This window comes from Micropterus dolomieu, linkage group LG04, assembly GCF_021292245.1.
Source record: "Micropterus dolomieu isolate WLL.071019.BEF.003 ecotype Adirondacks linkage group LG04, ASM2129224v1, whole genome shotgun sequence".
In the NCBI taxonomy this organism is placed as follows: domain Eukaryota; kingdom Metazoa; phylum Chordata; class Actinopteri; order Centrarchiformes; family Centrarchidae; genus Micropterus; species Micropterus dolomieu.
The window spans coordinates 23,045,288-23,065,041 of NC_060153.1; the positions used below are offsets into that span (position 1 = coordinate 23,045,288).

The 19,754-nt window shown below is 40.3% G+C and overlaps 2 protein-coding genes across 9 annotated transcripts; both read right to left on the reverse strand.

The window, feature by feature from the left end:
• Positions 1–54: 54 nt before the first annotated feature.
• LOC123969250 (KH-type splicing regulatory protein) lies at positions 55–11,410 on the reverse strand. 3 transcript variants are annotated; one of them, XM_046046460.1, is made up of 19 exons: positions 11,271–11,378; positions 11,012–11,180; positions 9,575–9,677; positions 9,444–9,497; positions 9,323–9,359; positions 9,171–9,229; positions 9,004–9,075; positions 8,846–8,903; positions 5,733–5,880; positions 4,141–4,239; positions 3,924–4,040; positions 3,626–3,728; positions 2,979–3,103; positions 2,560–2,856; positions 2,337–2,446; positions 2,133–2,221; positions 1,744–1,950; positions 1,407–1,615; positions 55–960 (listed from the first exon to the last, which is right to left on the reverse strand). In XM_046046460.1, the coding sequence occupies exons 2-19, from the start codon at positions 11,099–11,101 to the stop codon at positions 952–954; spliced, it is 1,986 nt and encodes a 661-aa protein (XP_045902416.1). In that variant the 5' UTR covers positions 11,102–11,180; positions 11,271–11,378; the 3' UTR covers positions 55–951. The 3 variants fall into 3 exon arrangements, with proteins under 3 accessions (XP_045902416.1, XP_045902417.1, XP_045902415.1); XM_046046461.1 differs by lacking the exon at positions 11,012–11,180 and having other exon boundaries at positions 11,271–11,410; XM_046046459.1 differs by lacking the exon at positions 11,271–11,378 and having other exon boundaries at positions 11,012–11,261.
• A 41-nt stretch (positions 11,411–11,451) lies between these two features.
• On the reverse strand, positions 11,452–18,850 carry LOC123969252 (calcium-binding mitochondrial carrier protein SCaMC-1-like). Of its 6 annotated transcripts, XR_006824698.1 has the most exons (10): positions 18,710–18,844; positions 18,472–18,559; positions 17,852–17,963; positions 16,882–17,040; positions 16,572–16,724; positions 16,236–16,349; positions 15,963–16,130; positions 15,727–15,874; positions 12,613–13,203; positions 11,452–12,548 (listed from the first exon to the last, which is right to left on the reverse strand). XR_006824698.1 is itself a non-coding variant. In XM_046046465.1 (9 exons), exons 2-9 carry the CDS (start codon positions 18,491–18,493, stop codon positions 12,992–12,994), a joined length of 1,125 nt encoding a protein of 374 aa, XP_045902421.1. In that variant the 5' UTR covers positions 18,494–18,559; positions 18,710–18,850; the 3' UTR covers positions 11,452–12,991. The 6 variants fall into 6 exon arrangements, 5 of the variants coding, with proteins under 5 accessions (XP_045902421.1, XP_045902420.1, XP_045902422.1 ...); XM_046046465.1 differs by having other exon boundaries at positions 11,452–13,203; positions 17,852–17,989; positions 18,461–18,559; positions 18,710–18,850; XM_046046464.1 differs by having other exon boundaries at positions 11,452–13,203.
• Between the last annotated feature and the right edge of the window lie 904 nt (positions 18,851–19,754).

Sequence of the window (19,754 nt, forward strand, 5' to 3'; positions counted from 1 at the left end):
TCCCAAACACAAGGCTGGTGATGGCCACACAAGAAAAAAAAAAAAAAAAACTGGTAATTTGAATGTTTTTATTTTAAGTATTTAAAAACAAGCTGTAAAAAAATAACAAAAAAAATTCAGCATACAGTAACGGAACCTATTTGAACAAAAAAAGGAAGCCACCAACAATACAGATGTCTGTATTGTTGGTGGTTTCCTTTTTAATTAAACAGAGGGCAGTCAAGCACACAAACACATACATGCACACACAACCAACCTACACACTGCCTTATTACAGCCAACTTACACACATTTTTCTGTTCAGTAGCATACACTGTACACAGACACACACAACCCCCTTAAGGAAAATAATTACAATGAATAAAATTAAAACCAAGAAATCATGATAGCAGGGAGAAAAATGCACCTGCAACTGAAACAAGGAATGTTTTTAAAAAATAAGCTTTAAAGGGGAAAAAAAAAATAAAATAAAAAATTCTGTTTTTGTTTTTCTTTACACAAAACATAATTTCTGGATATATTCAAAATACCGCTGGACAGTTTTTTTTTTTTTTTTTACCCTCGGGAAATAGAAGGGGAAAAAAAACAACATGAATGTGAGTCAGTGTTGAGATGCTATGGTGCTAGCTTGCAAGCAAAGATGGTTATCATTTCACATTTAAAAAAAAAAAAGTTCAGATGTATTAAAAAGGTGTGGGTGAGGTGAAGGGGCAAAATGAACAATGACCCAAGCATTTATTTAGTGCTTTGTTCAATCCATGGGCAAAATGTGTTCCCTTTTTCCTTTCTTCAATTTTGACTTAAAAAAAACAACAACAAGAAGGTTGGAATAGAAAATGTCTGGGTGGATGAGTAAATCATGGTCTTGACTCAAAGCCAAAAAGGAAATCTTGATAGAAAAAACAAGCAAGTCCAGAGAGCCATCGCAACAATCCAACGGATGCGATTCGTTTACTGGGCCTGAAATGAGACATTAGACAAAATACAATTTAATCAGTTTTTGCTTTGTAAAGAAATGTGGAAATTTTCTCACTATGGGGTGTGTGTGTGTATAAGGTGTATGAATACAAGCATGGTTTCATGTAAGATTGATAATTAACAAACAGTAAGTGCTAAAATAGTCTATTGCAGTAGGTGTCACTTTTTTTGCATGTTCTTAAAACTTTGTTCCTGAACAGTGTGTAGCTTTGACTGAACTAAAACAAGTGGCAGGTGATGACCAGTTAAACTGCCTGTCCACAAAGTGGCATGTCTTTTGCTGACTGCCTGAATACTTGAATCCTCATGTTCTTTTTATTTGGCAACACCATTGATTAAATACAGATGAAGATAAAAACTATGAGTGATTAAAACTAACATTTGCTGTTTATATTGACATGGTTTGTTTTGGACACTGGTCATGCTACCTGTTGTCCCTGCTGTGGAGCAGCTGCCTGTCCTGGCACCTGCCCTCCCTGTCCATAGTAGGCAGCCTGCTGTCTGTAGTACTCAGCCCAGGCTGCGCTGTAGTCCTGCTGGCCTCCAGCTCCTCCTCCTCCTCCTGCTGCTGCCTCGCTCCTCCTCCTCCAGCCTGCTGCTGCAGCTGGAGCAGGTGCTGCCGCTGCAGCTGGCTGGGCTGATAAAAAACACAACACACAATCACATGAGTACGACTTCATTTAATAGTCTTAAATATAACACATGCAATACTCAGGTCATATGCCCAGACAGAACCTTGTACTTGTCTCAGTAGATCCAACTTACTCATGCCCATTTTCTTGTAGTATTCCTCCCAAGCTTTAGTGTAGTCTGGCTGGCCCCCAGAGGCCTGAGCTCCTTGGCTCTGGTCCCCTGGTGCTCCCACTGCGGCGCCTCCTGGAGCCTGGGATGCCATGGCTCCCCCTGGCTGTTGGCCATAATACTGTGCATAGTAGGCTGCCCATGCTGCGTTCGGGTCTGCTGCTGCCTTATCTAAAATGAGAGGAAACAGAATAAAGTAATGAGATCAATAAAAGAATATACACCTTAAACCATTTACAAAGTGCCTTAAAATGTGTAAAAAAAAAACCAACACACACACACACACACACACACACACACACACGGGGCAAATACAGAAACAGAGTTGTTATGTAAAAATGGAAGGTACTCACTGGGGTCTTGTGGACCTGGGGCTTGCCACTGCTGATAGGTATTTCCCCAACCTTGAGGACAGAACTGGGGGCCACCAGGCGCGGCTCCACTGCAGAGACGGACAGGACCATTTAAAGACTTAACCTTGTTATTTATACCAGTCTCCCCTGAAGGAAAACTATTAAAAAAATTCCTGTATTTAAGTGTATTGGGATTGTACATACTGAGGAGCACCACCAGGAGGACCTGGATTATAAGGGTTGGGATTATAGGGACCCATTGGACCACCTGGGCCTCCTGGACCAGGACCACTTCCCACTGGACACAACGGAGCCTGGAGGAAAAACACAAAACAGGAAGAAGCCATTCAAACTCAGATTCAGGTGTGTTCTCCTTTGACAGACATTTGATCTGTGCAGTTCTTCTCTGCTCCACCAGTGAACCTACCTCAATCTTCTCTTCTATGAGCTGCTTTGCGTGGTCAATCTGCTGCGGGGACCCTCGGATGATGAACAGTTTGAAGTTTGGGTCACCGTTTGGCGGTGGCTGACGAGATATCTCCACAAATGCACCAGTCTGTTGGTTAATGGACTTGACATTCTCTCCTCCTCTGCCAATGACGAGCCCACATTTGTGAGCAGGAATGGAGAAGGTCATCTCTCCCCCCGGAGGACCCCAGTTCCCCTGGCCTCTACCCCGTCCTCGCCCACCAGGTGGCATCCCTGAACCAGGACCTGGGGGGCCCTGTGGAGAAAAACACACCTCACATTAGGTTTAACTGTTCCACAAAAAAAGCCCCGTTCCTGTGTTCTGTCATCAGCACAGAATTCAAGATCAAGAAATCAAAGGCCTGCCTCTGCACCTACCCCCTGCCCACCCTCCTCTCGGGCACGGATACTCTGTAGCAGGTCAGTAATGATTGAGGCAGCATGCTGACACTGGTCTGGTGGACCCATAATATGGGCTATTTTCTCAGGACCGGTACCGTCATCTGTAAAGGATGACAAAAGAACAGGCAGATTTATTATTAGTGGGGGTTTGTACAGGGACTGAAAGCACAAGAATCAACTCAAAGGAGAGAAGAAATTATGTAATGTGGCTATAACGTAGCAAATGAAGTGAGCTTTTAATTTCAACCTTAGAAATCAAAAGCAGGATCGAAGATTCTCCCAGTATTAATTTATTTTCCTTGCGGGTGTCTGGTATACAACCGAAGGGAAAAATTACAACCACCACAGCGTAGCCGGCAAGCAAAAGTACTTCTTAAACGACGCATCAATGAAATAATGGGTAGAAGCTTTGAGTACTAAAATCATCATTAGCTGCAGCCCTAGTCTTAACGTTCAAATCAAAACGTACCATTATAATCTAAAGTTAAATCAAATAGTGGATGTGGAGAACAGCGACAAACATTTCCTCCCCTGCATAAACACTATTTAGCAGGCCAGGGGGAAGACAGTTGTAATTCAATATGACGCAGTTTAATCTTCCAGAAAAAGTTTGGAGGGCTCACCTGGTTTAAACTGTATCTTCACTCCAGCATCGCTCTGGATCTTCTTGATCATCTCCCCACTTCGGCCAATCACAACTCCAACAGAGTGACGGGGCACAGCTATCTGTGTGATTACAACAAAAACTGTGATAACGGCTCAAAGCAACTGAGTCTCACCCATTTATTAAAGTTATGGTAAACATTCACACATTCTACAGTCATTCGAGTATGTTCATTTAACGCAACTTTATCTAGTTTGGGAAAACAATCTTTTTTACAGCAGTTAGTAGTAACTTGTATTTAAAAACACATTGCTTACATCGATGCCGCCGCCGCCACCTCCTCCTCCTCCCATCCTTGAGCCGTATTCGTTCCTGTCTCCAAAACCTGCATGATCCCTGTCCCGTAGAATCTCATTAACCATCTCCTTTGCTTGCTGGCAGGCGAACAAAGAATTCAGGAAGACAATGATTTCAAGGGTAAATACAGGCATAATACATCTCAAACTTAAGCAAAACTATCTTCACTGTGGGTACCTGCACTTTGTAGGGATCTCCAATGATGCGCAGGGGTTTATCAATGTTGGGTGGTTGGGATCCGTCTTGAATAAGAATCATTTTAACTCCAGCCCGCTCCTACGGTTTTGCAGCAGAGGGATGTTACATTTAGAGACGCTCCAATGAGGATTTTTTGGGCCGATTCACTGATTGCTGAAAGCAGTATCGGCAGATACCGATCACTTGGTCTATTTGAAGCCTTTTATTTATCATCATGTAGCATTATATGTATGTATATTATACTGTATATTTATTTAATTAGTCCTAAAAACAATGTAGTAACTATTAAAATTAGCAGATGATAAAAATTACAACTGTTTATTACAGGAAACATGGGCAACAAATTCCTCTCCCTCCGTTTTAGAGACTTAAACCATTGAAGGCTTTGCCTGGTTACTGTGAACATCTTATAGCTTAACAAATTTAGCTTTCCTGTGGAGTAAAATACAAAAACAGAACAAACAGCATCTTTATAAATTTACTTCAACTATAAAAACTGCAACAAAAAAAAAAAAAAAAAGGCTGTAGCCAAAATATTTAGGAGATAAAGGACCACAGGCATCCTGAGTCGATGATAAACTCGGAAGTAGCCACTCAGGCAGTTTCTGTGGGCTTTAGGTGGTAGATATTATACTATTAGTTTATTATTATTACTACTTATAGTTACTATATTCATAATTTACCACTAGTATAGGCTTAATATCATTTAAGTGGGTTGTTTATTTACTCCTTGTGCAAGGAGCACAGTCTTCATCTTTTACTTGGGCCTACTGCCACCAGCTTTACCAGAGGAGAGAGTAGCAAACACTTTAAATACGGCCAGCAAGTTTTTATTTGATTTTATAAAGGGTTAAAAATACGGGAGATTTACGGGGAAACATTTAAGGGGAGGATACTGGCTGAGAACGGAAAAATACGAGAGACTCACGGGGAAAACGGGAGGGTTGATAGGAGGAGAGGAGAAGAGAGGAGTGGGGTAATGTGAGACTACATCCACACTACTACGGTTTTTTAAACAGTTTTATAATGAATACAATCTTCACCGTCCACAGCAACGGTTTAGCTGCGTATCAGAGTTGATCTCCGTCCATATTAAAACAACTGAAAACACACATCTAGTGGCCATTCACGTACACTGGCCATGCGCCTGCTGGTGTAAACATGAAGCAGATGGTTTACTCAGCAGTTACAGAAGATTTGGCGAAAGAAGAAAGTAATACAGATGAAGAAACACACCAGGTATTTTTTGCATCGACTAAAGTGGAACTGAAAGTAACACTGGAGCACAACACAAGAGTTTTAGCTGCCACTGAAAATTTGTCTGGCAAGTATTGCATCATCTGATCGGCTTTTGTGATGGGCCTTTTTAGAGACCACCGATCAAACTAGTTAAAGCTATTATCGGCCAATTACAATCTGTGACCGATCGATCAGAGCACCCTTAGTTACACTGATTACACACAAACGCAGCAAATTCAACAACATAAGCATTATTACACTGCCTCCTGGTTGCAGTATAGTAGAAAACACTCAGAATCTAGCGATCATAGATTTATATGAAAGAGTCTTACCTGAAGCTGTTTGATGGTCTCTCCTCCTTTGCCTATAATAAGGCCGGCCTTGCCTGCAGGGATGATCATCTCCTGCATGGAACCTGACTGCCCATTGGTCGACTCGTGACCTCTTGACACTATGTCATCTATAAGTGCCTTGGCTCTCCTGGAAGCAAATTCAAATGGATGGAGGAGGATGAAATGACTCAACACAGCACTAACGTAGCATTCAAGAAATTTAGTTTATGTATCACACTGTTAGGGGTGCAAAAAAAATAATCAACGCAGTCGACAAAAATCTAATTAATTAATTAATCGATTTGTTCATTCGTCATCGGGCAAGAGTTTCAGAGTGGTGAGTTATTAATCTGTAACAAAAGTATCTTTCATCCATAAAGTTTTAACTGAGCTCTGTCTCTACATCACAGTAACAACTTTATATCCACTGACTGCCTGGAGGGTAGCTAGTGTTTGGAAGTGAGAGGAGAAGTGTGTGCTGCAGCTCAGTGTTTTTCCACCGTTTTTTTTGAGGGTGTGTCGGAGTAGCCGCTTGGCGAGTGTTATGAGACGCATTTAGCTTTCATCCCTGTGACGTCACAAGGATGAAAGGGAATTGGCTGGACTACGAATGAGCCATTTTCAAGCAGTTCAGAGAAGAGTTTTCTGTGGGAGACGGGAACTCCCTTTGGGGTGGACTTGGGCTTTTTCACTTTGCAAACCTATTACATGTACAAAAAAAGATATATAACTCAAGAAAGGAGAGGGAAAAAGCCAAAAAGCATAACACCACCTCTTTAATAAAACACCACTACATCAGCAGTGGTATTAACACCTTCACAAACTAAAACCTCATTTGACTCTTCACTCAGATTACGATTACAGCTGGACAACGTGTTGCTGCCGAAGGCGCAAGATTAGAGACCACCAGATAATGGCAGTTTCAAAATGGCAGTTCACCTGTCTGTGTGAGGTAGCGGCTAGTTCAGCGCTGAAAAAAAAATCAACGCAGTCGACAAAACTCTAAAATTCCTAAATTCAAAAATCTAAATTCCTAGTTCAGCGCTCACAGCGCTGAACTAGTTCTGCCATTAGCCTCTTTCTCCATTACTTTCCGCTACTCACATGAATGCTTCTTTATGAGTAGTCTTACAGTCAAGCAGTCATGGCAGACAATGGAAAAGATACTGCCCACAGCACTTCCATGTACCGTATTTTTCGGACTATAAAGGCGCACTTAAAAGCCTTTATTTTTTTTCAAAAAACGACAGTGCGCCTTATAATCCGGAGCGCCCTATATATGGACTAGTTGTGCTTAATGACCGCGAAGCGATTTTGTGTGGTACAGCGGCACTCGTAGTCATGAGCGTCGCGGAGTAATACATACAGTAGGCCCACTGTGCTTCACCATAATATTACAGTGTGACCCCAAAATGGCACCTGTCAAGAGACATGCTTACAACGCAGACTTTAAACTCAAGGCCATCACTCACGCACGATCCGGGCATGCTGGACGCCGTGATCGCCCAACTGTTTAACTCGGACACTGTAGATGAAGAATTTGAGGGGTTTGTGGATGAGGAATGAGCTGAAAAAGTGAGTGTATTTAACAATTTTTAGAGTTATTGTGAAAAAGCTAACGTTTGATTTAACGTGTGTGTGCGTGCGTTGAAAACATCCCTGTATCTGCATGAATTGGTGACAGTAAATTGTCCGTACGTGTGAATGGTTGTTCGTCTCTATGTGCTCTGTGATGAACTGGTGACTTGTTCACGGTGTACCTGCACCTGTTTTTTAATAAAGTTTGATTGACTTATCTGACTGTTTTGTTTCACTTAATGTGCCTTATAGTCCGGTGCGCTTTATATATGAAAAAAGTTCGAAAATAGACCATTCATTGACAGACTTATAATCCAGTGCGCCCTATAGTGCGGAAAATACGGTAGTGCATTGCCGTTAGAAATTAACAAAGAAATGCTCTTAAGATTTGTCTCTCACTTAAAACGGCATCTTTGTAACGATACGTCGACAATGAGATTTCACGTCGACAAATTTTTATAATTGCCGTCATCGATTACGTCAACTAATCGTTGCAGCCCCATGCTGCACATACTTATTTCTTCCTGTATTTATGTGTTTGGTCCATGAAAGGACTGGATTTCATTGTAACTTTATATTGCTGCAGCAGAAATGTTCATAAAAAGATGTATTTTTCTAAGCAGTTTTCATTTTACTGTCTTGATTGTTAATTAGCACATGCCTAAAAAAGTTTTATTTAAAAGCTTATAGCTAAATAAGAGACATTGTGTAATTTTGCGATTCATAATCCGAATAGTCAATTATTCGTTTCAATAATCGCTAGCATAATCGACTATCAAAATAGTCATGACTTACTACTAGGTAGTGTAAGACGTTCCAGCTGCACCAACAGTATGCCATAGTCTTGAGCAGCCACAGTGTTATAAACAGGCAATGCTTTATTGGCTTTGCTTAGCTTAATTCATGGAATTCTAGGGGATCAAGTATGTATGTAATATGCACCTTGTTTAAATGATGTAATGTAGCTCTTGATACTCATTAACATAGATCCAACTAAATTTAATAAGCTTTCTTAGAAGCTAAAGACAAAAATCCCAACATTAATTTTTCTGGCTGTGCGTGTCATGATTATGAGACCCTGACAGTAGTCTTTCCGGCTGTTAAGCACAACTGACTTCCACCAATCCGAGTAATTTATGGGATAGAAATGATTAAGATTACAGTAAGGACTGTGGTCTGGGTTTAACTTTGGCAATCTTAGCAAAGGATCTGTGCACGCCCTGAGAGGAAGTGCTGCCATAGAGGCCAAACTCTGTTAGAAAAGTCCCAATAGTGCAACCCGTTGCCATTGCACAAGGAAACAGGAAATGGTTGTAAGATTTTATAAGATCTAATTTCTTAAGATAAATTTTATCAATACATTATGTGTAGTCTGCTTAGGCCAGCCAATGTCAGGACAAGTTTAATATTATAATTTCTTCACCTTTAAGCAGAGCTGCTACTTGATCCCACAAACATCAATGAACAAAAACTCCCCAGAAGAAGAAAGTAGTTGCATTGGATATAGATTGTTTTAAATGTGAAAACCAACTCACTGTACAGCATCTGGTGACCCTGTCAGAGAAACGCTTCTTTCTGAAAGGCCGGCACTGTCTGTGAATGAATATGAAAATATGCATCAATCAAAATGCAGCTGGAAAATACATCACACTTTCCCAATTTCAGCAAATCTGGGGTTAGGCACATAGCTCACCATGAGCAATCTGGACTTTGCAGCCAGAATCCTGCTGTATTTTGTTAATCTGTTCACCTCCTCGGCCAATGACTTTAGGGACAAGACAGAAATTTAGATTTTAGTCTGAACACATGTAACACTGGCATCATGTCTGTGATTTAGGAAGCAAATGTGCATGTACTCACTTAGACCGACCATGCCATCAGGCACCCTGTACTCTTCTGTTATTGTGGAGCCCCTGACACTACAGGCACGTAAACAAAACAATGATACATAAAGGATCATTTTTCAGTCATAACCATAAGCACCAAAAGACCACTAAAAATAACCCCTATACCTTTGTTGGGACAGGGCAGCCAGCTGAGCTTCAATAGCTGTAAGAGAAGGAAAAAGCGGAGAATGTTTAAAAACCGTGCAGAGCGAGTGTTTGTAATAGGATCAGTGTGTGTTTAACTTACACAATGGGGAATCCATTTCGTTCTGTGATGCTACCTTCTTGGCATCAGGTTCATCTGAAATCAAAAGAAAAGTTAGGCTTACAATGTGGAAAACAATGCAGACACAGTGCCTGTTTCACAGATTTTTTTACCCGCTTCTTCCAGGGATCGTTTCTGTGCTGTGAATGGATAGTTCTCAGCTCCTCCGTTGTTGCTCACTGAAGGAACGCCGTCTCCACCAATTTTAGCTGCAATCTAGAATGACATACACTGGATGAAGTGTCTGCAATACAACCTAAAATAGTGATGAAGAGCTTTCAGGTTTTGATAAGAGTATTTCAACATCACTCCTTCAGAGTTAGTGACATTTTTACTATATTTTGTTTGGTTTCATATAAAAATTCTCATTTAAAGTGTCTCTCCGCCGACACATTAAGAACCATCTACAACTGTCATCTGGGGGTTATATAAGCCTGGAGACTTCACATTTAGAGAAGAAAACCTTTGTTGGAGGTGTGAAATTTCAAAGACATGGGCATTTAACCAGGCAGCCAGGGTCCAACTAAAGATGGTATTGAGTTGCTTTATGGGGACTCTAGGATCTAGTCTTTTTGGAGCTTGAGCCACACTCATTTTTTCTGTCTCACAATGTCTCAACTTTATGAAATACTAAATTTCTGTAGAGAAAGCTGTAAGTGTAAAGTTAATACATGAGCAGAAACAGGGGGACTAAAATCAGATACAACTATAATTCAAGTTGAAACAATTGATACAGAAAATTTGTATGAAACCATTTATTTATATTTATTAATTAATAAATGTAAAAAAGGAAAAAATGCCAAACACTCCCTAGTTTCAGCTTCTCAAAAGTTATATTCCACTGCTTCCCCCCCCCCCGTTTTATATCCCTGTAAATGTAATATATCTGAGTGCGACTAATAAATAATGCAATCACTAGGTTACTTGCAGCCCTAACCCTGATAACTACAAATATCGGTACGGTAGGACTAAGTTAACGTTAGGTAGATAAGGACTGTTAAAGAAATATTCACGATCAGTGAGAAATTTTAGTCACTAACGTTAACTTAATAAGTTAACTTAACATTACAAGCATAGTTTGGTCCGTTTAATGCTAGTTATCAATACGATATAACAACTTACTTCATGGCAGTCACAGTGTCATGACAATGTGGTTACTTGTTAAATTTTTCCTAAAATGGAGTTTCCTAATTCAGTCAGCTTACTAACGTTAACTAATCTAGCTAACGTAGCTGAAGTAGCTAGCATTGTCCATTTAACTTCACCCAAGGATCCCGGTGGAGACAAGTAATTTTATATAACGTTAGCGTTACACTAAAGAGTGAACTATATTGTTGCCGCTGCTCAATCCAACCCGCAAGCATTTTCAAGTCATCACTCAACTCGGCGTGCTAGACAATTTAATGGCATTGCTATTAGCTAGCTGGCTAGCCAGTTAACTATCGTTACAGCTAACGTCACGGGTAATCAAGCTAGCTGCAGTTTCCCACCAGCTAACGTTAACGAGCTCGCCGTATTATCTTGTCGCCGAGCTCCTGAGTTAACGTTACCTGTCTGGCCCGTTGTACAGCATCTGCAAAAGCGTCGTTTTTCATTCCCGCGCCGACTCCATTAGTCGGCAGAGCGCCGTAATCAGACATGCTGCTCACAAGGGGCAAATAGATACAGGGGGCAGGCTGAATAGCTTTGGCCGGGTCGAGCTGCGCAGAAGCGGGAAGGCTAAGCAAGAGCGTAAGAGAGACACCAATGTGAGCGAGGCTGCCTACCACGCCGGCAAACTTCCCTGCTTAAAATATCCAATCAACGAACCTTCAACGCCCGGGTCTTCTTCGACTTCTTCTTCCTCTTCCTCTTTCTTATACCTTTGTGTGTTCATGGCCAACGTTATAAAGCAGATATACCGCCTCCTCCCGGGCTGGAGGTCGGCTGGCTTGTGCGGAGCTCAGACACTGCAGAGGACAAACCACAAACCTGTATTTGGAGCTCTTAATTGCCTACTTGCATTACGCATTTATTAAAAAAAGAAAAAAAACTATTACAATTGAAACGTGTTTTTAATCATTTAGAGGTGGGGAACGCGAACTTGCAGCAGAAAAGCATTATCTGAGTCACTTATCTCACTACTTATCCTATTTGAGTTATTTTTAATCACAACATATTTAGAGTATAGACACTTTACGAAATCATTTGTAATTACTAACTTGTAAAATAAGGCTTTACTAAAAAACCTTATTGATCATATAACCATGAGGTCAAACAGCATATGAGCTGAGCTATTTTGCCATTATAGTTGCAATTTCATAATAATTATACTGCACAACCAGAGCTACTCAGTGAACCTATGTTGAAGTGTAATTAGAAGCAGTGTAACACTAGCTGTGAATATGAAGGTCTAAGCTACAGTTGCACAGCAACTGGGTATCAAAGTGGAAGTCAGTTAATTATTTCATAGGAAATAATTGTTAGCGCAGTGGTTTCATAAGGCTGGCATGTATACAGAAAGCTATCTCTTCACCTCTGCATTTCAGTTGCTTCAGGGATGCTTTTGTTTGCACCCTCCATAATAAATACTGAGACATCATAAATGTTCATTGGCATTAAATCTCATTGTTTCATGATACAGAAAGATGTAACTCTTTACCACAGTGCACATACAGTTTCTAAAAATACTATGCGGCTCTGGACCCTGTAGTGTGTTTAAAACATAACAAAACATACACAAATACACCATTCTGCATAGGAACACTTATAAAATATGTGCATTTTGCATGAGAGTTTATCATGAATCCTCTACGCCTCATGTAAAATATAGTTTTTGGTGGGCTTTACTCAGCAGTAATCCTTCCAGGAAAGAAAAGATTGACAGTGTCTCTTTTTCACTATCACTGTTGTCATTCAAGAGTTAAGTTCAGTATTTTTATGTTGTTATTTTGTAATTATTTCTGTGCTTTAGTATTTGTAACCTTTGTTTAAGACATGTCAATCAAAGTCCTGATGTAACTCCACCAGTGCGCAGCAACTTCAGGTTTCCCTCACATGGAACAGGGAACTGGAGCAGTCCTTCTGTCAGTCTTCTCTATATATCACCTAGGAGAAAAAAATAATGCTGTAGGAATGTAACTTGGCTTCCCAGTTTGATTGCATCTTTTACCTGTTCGTTGCTCAGGCAGGTTCATGCAAGTCTTCATCTGTCCAGGTAAATGCAGTAGCAGGAGGCAAGTTGATTAGCTTTAGCTTTCACACTGCTGGCATGCATTGCAATGCACCACACTTGAAACTCATCACAGCAGCTGCCAGTTCAGGTGACATTCTCCAAATGTGAGCCTTTCGCAACAGATTGCATATAATGACAATCTGTTGTTTTTCTCTTTTCTTTCCTTGGTTTATTTTGCATCCTATTATCCTCATCCTGAAACCGCAAGACGTCACAGCAACGTGTATTCATCCAGTCAAGGCCCATTTCCTCATGCACTGTCAACAGATCTGGATGTGCTTGTAGTAGAAAGCCACCCCAAATCATCCAATCTTTTTTACCCCTTCCCTTTCCCACCCCTCCTACCCTCAATGTCCACTCCCAGGGCTATCCTCGTGTATTCGTAGACAATGTAGGACACGCTGACAGCAGGGATGACTTTCAGCAGGTTGGGGGAAATTCCTCGATAAAGTCCGGCCACGCCCTCCTGGGTCACGATGTTGTGAAGCAAAGACAACATCGAGGGTTTAGGATCTCCCTTCCCTGAAGCTGAGTGGAGAAAAAAAAAGATGAGCTCCACCAACACATTCTGGTCTCTAACTCCATGTGACTCTGAGAAAGTGAGGGCATCTGGTGCTAATGCACAGAAGTCGTGTTTGTTCTTCATTGTAAATTGATCATCCTGTCGTTTGTCCTTTATTGCTCATTAACTACAAATTATTGTTACACATTATACATTTTCTGTATTATAAGACAGAATAGATCTGGAATTATATTAACCTTTTTTCAAAGCATATGATGCACTGACAAAGAACTTGGAACCAGTGTTATGACAAAAAAAAAAAAAGGGGTTACCTTAACGTTACTAAGAAACTAGCCAATTATTATCTATCAATCAAGCCAGATGAAATCAATCAGTTATCTAAACTTCAAGCATGCCTTAAGGATGTAAAAACCTGGAAGACCTGAAATTTTCTTATGTTCAACTCAGACAAAAATTAAATTATTGTACTTGGCCACAAAAACCGGCGCACGCATTAACTGAACATATTATTTACTCTAGATGGCATTGACTTGGCCTCCAGCACCACCATGAGTTATTCACATAAAACAAACTTCAAGGACTGCCTTTTTTCATCTACATAACATTGCAAATATCAGGCATATCCTGTTTTTAAAATGATGTGGAAAAAGTAGTCCAGACATTTGTTACTTCTAGGCTCGATTATTGCAATTCCTTATTATCAGGGTACCCCAGTGAGTCCCTTAACACTCTCCAGTTCCTGCTCGGCATGTGTACTGACAACAACTAGGAAAAGAAAAGAGATCATCAATGATACTTGGTGATCATCAATGATACTTGGTGCTCAAACACAACCAAAGTGGACACTGTTTCCCATCCCAAATGTCAAACTTTTTATGTGAAGATGAAAACCATATTATTATTTCAGGAAAAAGGAGATAAAGACACACACTCCTGCCTACATCAGTGAAGCTGAGGTAGACCAGGCAAACACTTTCAGGTTCCTGGGGATCAGCATCACAGAGAACCTGACATGGTCATCTCACAACTCCACGCTGGTGGAGAAAGCTCAGAAATGACTGTGTTTCTTAAGGTAATTTAAGAAGGCCAAATTCCCATACCAAGTTCTTGCTTTTACAGAGGAGCAATAGAAAGCATCCTGACTGGAAACATCACAAACTGGCATGGGATGTGCACGGCCCAGAAGCGGAGGGCTCTGCAGCGGGTGATTAAAACTGCTCAGCAGATCATTGGTACACATCTCCCGAGCATCAGGTGAGGTGCCTACGCAGAGCCCAAAGGATACTAAAGGACAGTATCCACCCAGCCACAGCCTGTTTACCCTGCTGCCTTCTGGGAAGAGATATGGAAGTTTCTGCTGCACACCACCAGACTGCAGAGCAGCTTCTTTCCCCAAGCTATCAGACTTTTAAGTTCTAATTCATCCTCAGCACTGCTCCATTGAATGTAGTTTATTTCATTCCATTTTTCATAATTGATTCTATATTAATGTAAATTGTCTTCTATGTAGCAGAAGGGAGTTATAAACTAAATTTCACTATGCAACCTGTTATATTGTGACAAAATAAATCTACCTACCTACCATCACTATCTTGTTACTGTTGTTTGCATGGTGCTGTTTACAGAACTCCCTTGTAAAAGAGACTGTGTCTCAATGGTACTTTCATGTTAAAATAAAGGTTAAATTAAAAAAAAATTCCCCAAGACACAAATTAAAAAAATGTATTGCAGTATTATTTACTGGGTACGCATATTTATATAAATCAAGTCTAGGCCTATATTTTTTTATTTTATTTATCTTATATGTTATGTTCTATGTGTGTAGCATAAAGGCACAACAAACTTAAATTTTATATGTTAAATATATTCCCTTGAGAATGATTTCTCCTGTTTTAGCTTCTCTGCATTGGCCCCCTGTAAAATCCAGAATATAATATAAAATCCTTCTCCTCAGTAACAAAGCTCTTAATGGTCAGGCGCCATCTTGTTTTAAAGAGCTCATAGTATCTTATTATGCTACCAGAGCACTGCGCTCCCAGAAAGCAGGGTTACTTGCAGTTCCTAGTGTCTCCAGAAGTAGAATGGTAACCAGAGCCTTCAGCTATTGAGCTCATGCTAGTCCTGAACAATCTCTTAGTTATGCTGTAACAGGCCTAGACTGACGGAAGACTTCACATGATGCAGTTCTCTCCTCCTCCTATCCCGCTCCATCTGTATGCAAAAAGGTTATAAGATTATATAAAGGTTGTTGTAGGGAAATTAAGCAATTCAGGACATTTACCTGAAGTGTTGACAGTGAATGGGAGCAGATTTTTGTTACTTTTACACTGTCTTCACTACTGAGGGAATATCTTTTGGAATAATGGTGTTTCTTCTTCCAGTAGCATTCAAGGGACTTTTAAGAATCTGTGATAAGGAGTACTGAAGCTCTTATGGAAGCTCATTGTGGCCCAACACCTAACTGTAAGATCTTACTGTAATTTGCCACACATATATATCTATATCAGTATAACCACAGTTATCCTGACCTTGTGCCTGCATTCGGGTGCGGATCAGTGCCAGCGGGTAACTTGCCAGCTGTCCACAGGTGCTGGAAAAGGCACCACAGCCGACCAGCACCATGATTCCTGGGTCAGCTAAACCTCTGTTCCTGTTCAACCAGGCCACCTTCAGAGTCTGTGGAATAGAGGAAGTGAGAAGAAGGAAAACACTAAGGAGATGCACTGTGAACGGCACGCTATGTGATATTTCATGTCTCTCTGACCTCGTAGACAGCCAGGTCGATGCCGGCATAAGGGACAATACTCAGCATGTTCGGTACGTAGCCCTTGTAGAAGGCTGTGATACCTTCTCTCTGTAGAATCTGTTTGGCACAGTCAGCCATCCCTGAGTATTGGCCTGTTTTTCTTAGTGTGAGACGGGTCTTCAGCATCTGTGAGGAAAAGAAGAGATGTAAATCAGACAAGAAGGACAAACAGAAAGTGTGTTTTCTTCAAGATATATATATGTTTCTAACTGTGTATTAGCCTGATATTACCTCCATTGGGTAGATGGCTGTCTGAGCAGTAGCTCCAGCCAAAGAGCCGGCAACAAACCTCTCATGAACCCTCAGATTTCCTTTTTCATTACTGCCACACATCACATTCTTGATCTATTCAGAGTTATAAAGGAGAGGAAAGAATAAAGTAATCATAATTTGAGAGAATTGCAATCATAGACAAATGATAAGAATTAATTATCATAATCTAGCATTCTGGGGAATACGTTTATTCGTTTGATTTTAGTTAGATGAAAAAGATCAATGCCACTCTCTTCTAAATTCATTATTATTGAAAAATAATTTGCCACACTGTTATAAAAATTACAACTTTACCTGTTCATAAGCTGTGAACTTTATTGCAGTTTCTGGAGCAATTTTAAGAACATTGATGCCGTTGCCCCTCCACAACGACCGCAGTCCTCCTTCTTTCACCATGTACTGAAAACTGCTCAGCACATTCCCTTTAAAATCAGTGGAACCATGAACCTGGCAGAGGAGAGTCAGAGAGAAACTCTGTGTAAAGCAGCAAAGGCTGAACGAAGGTTCATCTTAAAGCAAATCAAAGACAGAAAACGTTGACACATGAATGACCATTTGGTTCAGACCAATCTAAGAGATGAGATCATTATTACCCCTGACCAACCTGTCGGAAGACTTTGAGGCGGTCTAAGGGGGCAGTCCCAGTCCGAGATACAGATCCAGCCATTACTCCAGCCATCAAATGCCGCCACACATAACCAGACTTCTTCTCCTCTTCAGAAAATTCATCTGGGACTGTCAGCTGCTCACCTATATCCAACATCTATTGGATCCATGGCGGTTGGAACAAGGATCAGATATTAAGATAATGTTTTTCTTTGTTGAACAGTACGTGATTAATTTTTATTGCAAAATGTTGTGTTACCATGACCCGAAGTACTGCAAAGAATGTGCATTTGTTTGGAATGCATTATTTAGAAAAATATAAGTCAAGGGCCAAATTTTCGGCATTCACTTGTCATCTGTCTTTTCGGTTCTGCCATTTTTAATAAATTAAAGTAAATGTTTTCATCTACTAGTAATCCATCATTGTAAGTCAATTAGTTGTTCAAACTGGCTGCACTTCCAGTGTTTAAACTAAGAAGTGCAATGACAGGGTAGTTATTCAAAATATCATCAACATCTAGTGTTCGAACAGTGCATTTTTTTTAGAAATAAGCTCAAGCCATATTCTAGTTTATTTTAAGATATTCACTGCGGGCCATTTAAAAATGAGGGAGTGGGCCACAGCTGGCCCGCAGGCCATAGTTTGCTCACCCCCTGCTTTATGCAATTAATGCTTTAACCTAACCATGTCTTTATTTAGAGATACACAATGTTGTCCTTGTGTCTGTGTTTAAAGCTGAGGTAGGCAAATTATTTCTGTTTTTTTAATGTTATATTTGTTGAAATTCTATTTACATCCCGACAGCAGTCAATAAATCAACCCGTCCACCTGCATGCACTCACTGCGCATGAACATGTGTTTCAGGGGAGTGGCTTTGGAGGGAGGGGGCGAGATTTTCAAACACTACCCATCTCTTGCTAGTTTGTCCATCGTTGCCTACCCCAGCTTTAAGTGTGTGTGACCTCACCAGTGAACGCTTCCAGTAGCGTGCCACGTCCTCCATGTTAGTGAGAGGGTTAAACAGGAAGTAGTCTCGCCACTCATTCCAGTCAATGGTCATGGTGCCGTCTTTGTCCATTCTGAGTGACAAACACATAAACGAGTTCTGAAATTCACACAGAGTAGAATCATTAATGTAGCCACTGAGTTGCAGAGGGTATGATCGGTAATTTGCTCATGTTTAGAAATGGCAATGAGCTTCTTGGTTTACCACAGTCTAGCTCATCAGGGAAACTGAATGTGCAAAACTAAATCTATTTTCAAGACACTAAAGTAGGAAATGCAGTACCTACTTGAAACAAAAGGACAAATATTGAGCTCTAAAGATGCAATGTAAGAATGAAACACTCCTTGGTGCAGGAAAGTTGTGAAGGCTTTGATCTTCACTTTACATTACTTGTGCCATTATTTAAAAGGATGTTTCTAATCTGAGAAGGGATGAACTGGAAATGTGCATAAGGAAGATTATCAGGTGGCAAGAATCATAATTTTCACTGTTGAGAATTGTTAACATCCAGGCCAGGTGTATCTTTTCACTTTAGATCCTAATGTGATGGGATATCAGATATCAACATACTGTTAGCAGACCTTTGCAAAATCCTGGTGGCATCCTTGAGGCTGATGTCTACACCGATGGTGTGCAGCGAGTGCTGGATCTCTGCTGCATCTATCTGACCTGCATGGAGCCACCAATCCCACACACAGTAAGAAAGAGTCATGAAATTAAAGCATGGAGAAAATGTTATGTCAGTGTGAACATTTTGAAGTAATAGTGCCATCAAGTATTATTTATTATTTTAGCTTTGTACTGTGGGCTGATACAGACCATCATTGTTTCTGTCGAGGTTACTAAACATGATTTTGAGCTGTTTTTCATGGGTGCGAAGATACTGCGTGAACTCTTCAAAGTCCAGCACTCCATCCTGGTTGGTGTCCCCAGCCTGCACCATCTGAAAACACAGAGAGCTGGGGCAATGAAAAATAAATGGGCATTAGGCAGATATTTAGTCAGGGACCAAAAATGTTTGTTAGCCAGAAGGTAGGTTGTAAAAATTAATCACAGGTCCAATAATAAAAAAATATATTTTAGCATATCCACACCCCGAACATCAGACATCATGTCACGGTGGTGGATTATTGTAAAGGCAGTCTATGATTAATTATATACAACAGCATAGGTTTGCCTTGTTTATGAGTGCAAATGCAACAGAGGTGACCCATGCTAAATACCACAAGTTCAAAATTGCGTTTCAGGTTTGTAGTCTTTAAATATTCCTCTAGCTTGCCATCTGTTGGAGTGATAATGTTACTGCATGTTGTGTAGTTGACCTACAAAAAAATGTGAAATACAGTACAGTTTGTGTTCATTTATTTGTCTGTTGATATATACACAACGCATTCAAATGTTACACAAAAATATAACAATTACAAATTTCATTGACAATTGTGGCAATTGTTTATGAGAGTTTCATGGAAGATTTTGGTAATTAAATACAGTGTAAACATTCAGTAGTATTTTAATTGCATATTGAAGATATATAGTCTGTATTTTACATGATTAGAATCTCATTTATTATTCTGAAAAAGGTACCACCTATGATCCAGTCCCATTACTAAAATTTTTTCAGACAGTTTAGGAAAGTGGGCCCAGACTATAAAACTACATTAAATAAATGTGGAGTAAAAACCAATAAGATATGGTACATAGACACATAAAAGGTTAACACTCTGGACAATGATCTATACATGAGAAGAGATCAAGTGTAGGACCAAGAGAAAGGTTACCACTCTCATCTTTCAAAGTCCTGCCCCTTTACTAAAATAGAAAGCATGCTGCCCTTTACATGCACACACACAACCCAACCCTTACC

Bases quoted from the DNA above. Each gene is read 5' to 3' on its own strand.
- LOC123969250 (XM_046046460.1), bottom strand. From the start codon at position 11,101: ATGTCTGATTACGGCGCTCTGCCGACTAATGGAGTCGGCGCGGGAATG. The intron at 9,360-9,443 runs GTAAGTTAAACA...CTTCTCTTACAG, and splicing joins CGAAATGGATTCCCCATTGT to CTATTGAAGCTCAGCTGGCT. The intron at 8,904-9,003 runs GTGAGCTATGTG...ATTCATTCACAG, and splicing joins CAAAGTCCAGATTGCTCATG to ACAGTGCCGGCCTTTCAGAA.
- LOC123969252 (XM_046046464.1), bottom strand. From the start codon at position 18,833: ATGGTGCAGGCTGGGGACACCAACCAGGATGGAGTGCTGGACTTTGAA. The intron at 17,041-17,851 runs GTGAGGTCACAC...TGGATCCAATAG, and splicing joins GCTACTGGAAGCGTTCACTG to ATGTTGGATATAGGTGAGCA. The intron at 16,350-16,571 runs GTAAAGTTGTAA...AACTCTGAATAG, and splicing joins AGTTCACAGCTTATGAACAG to ATCAAGAATGTGATGTGTGG.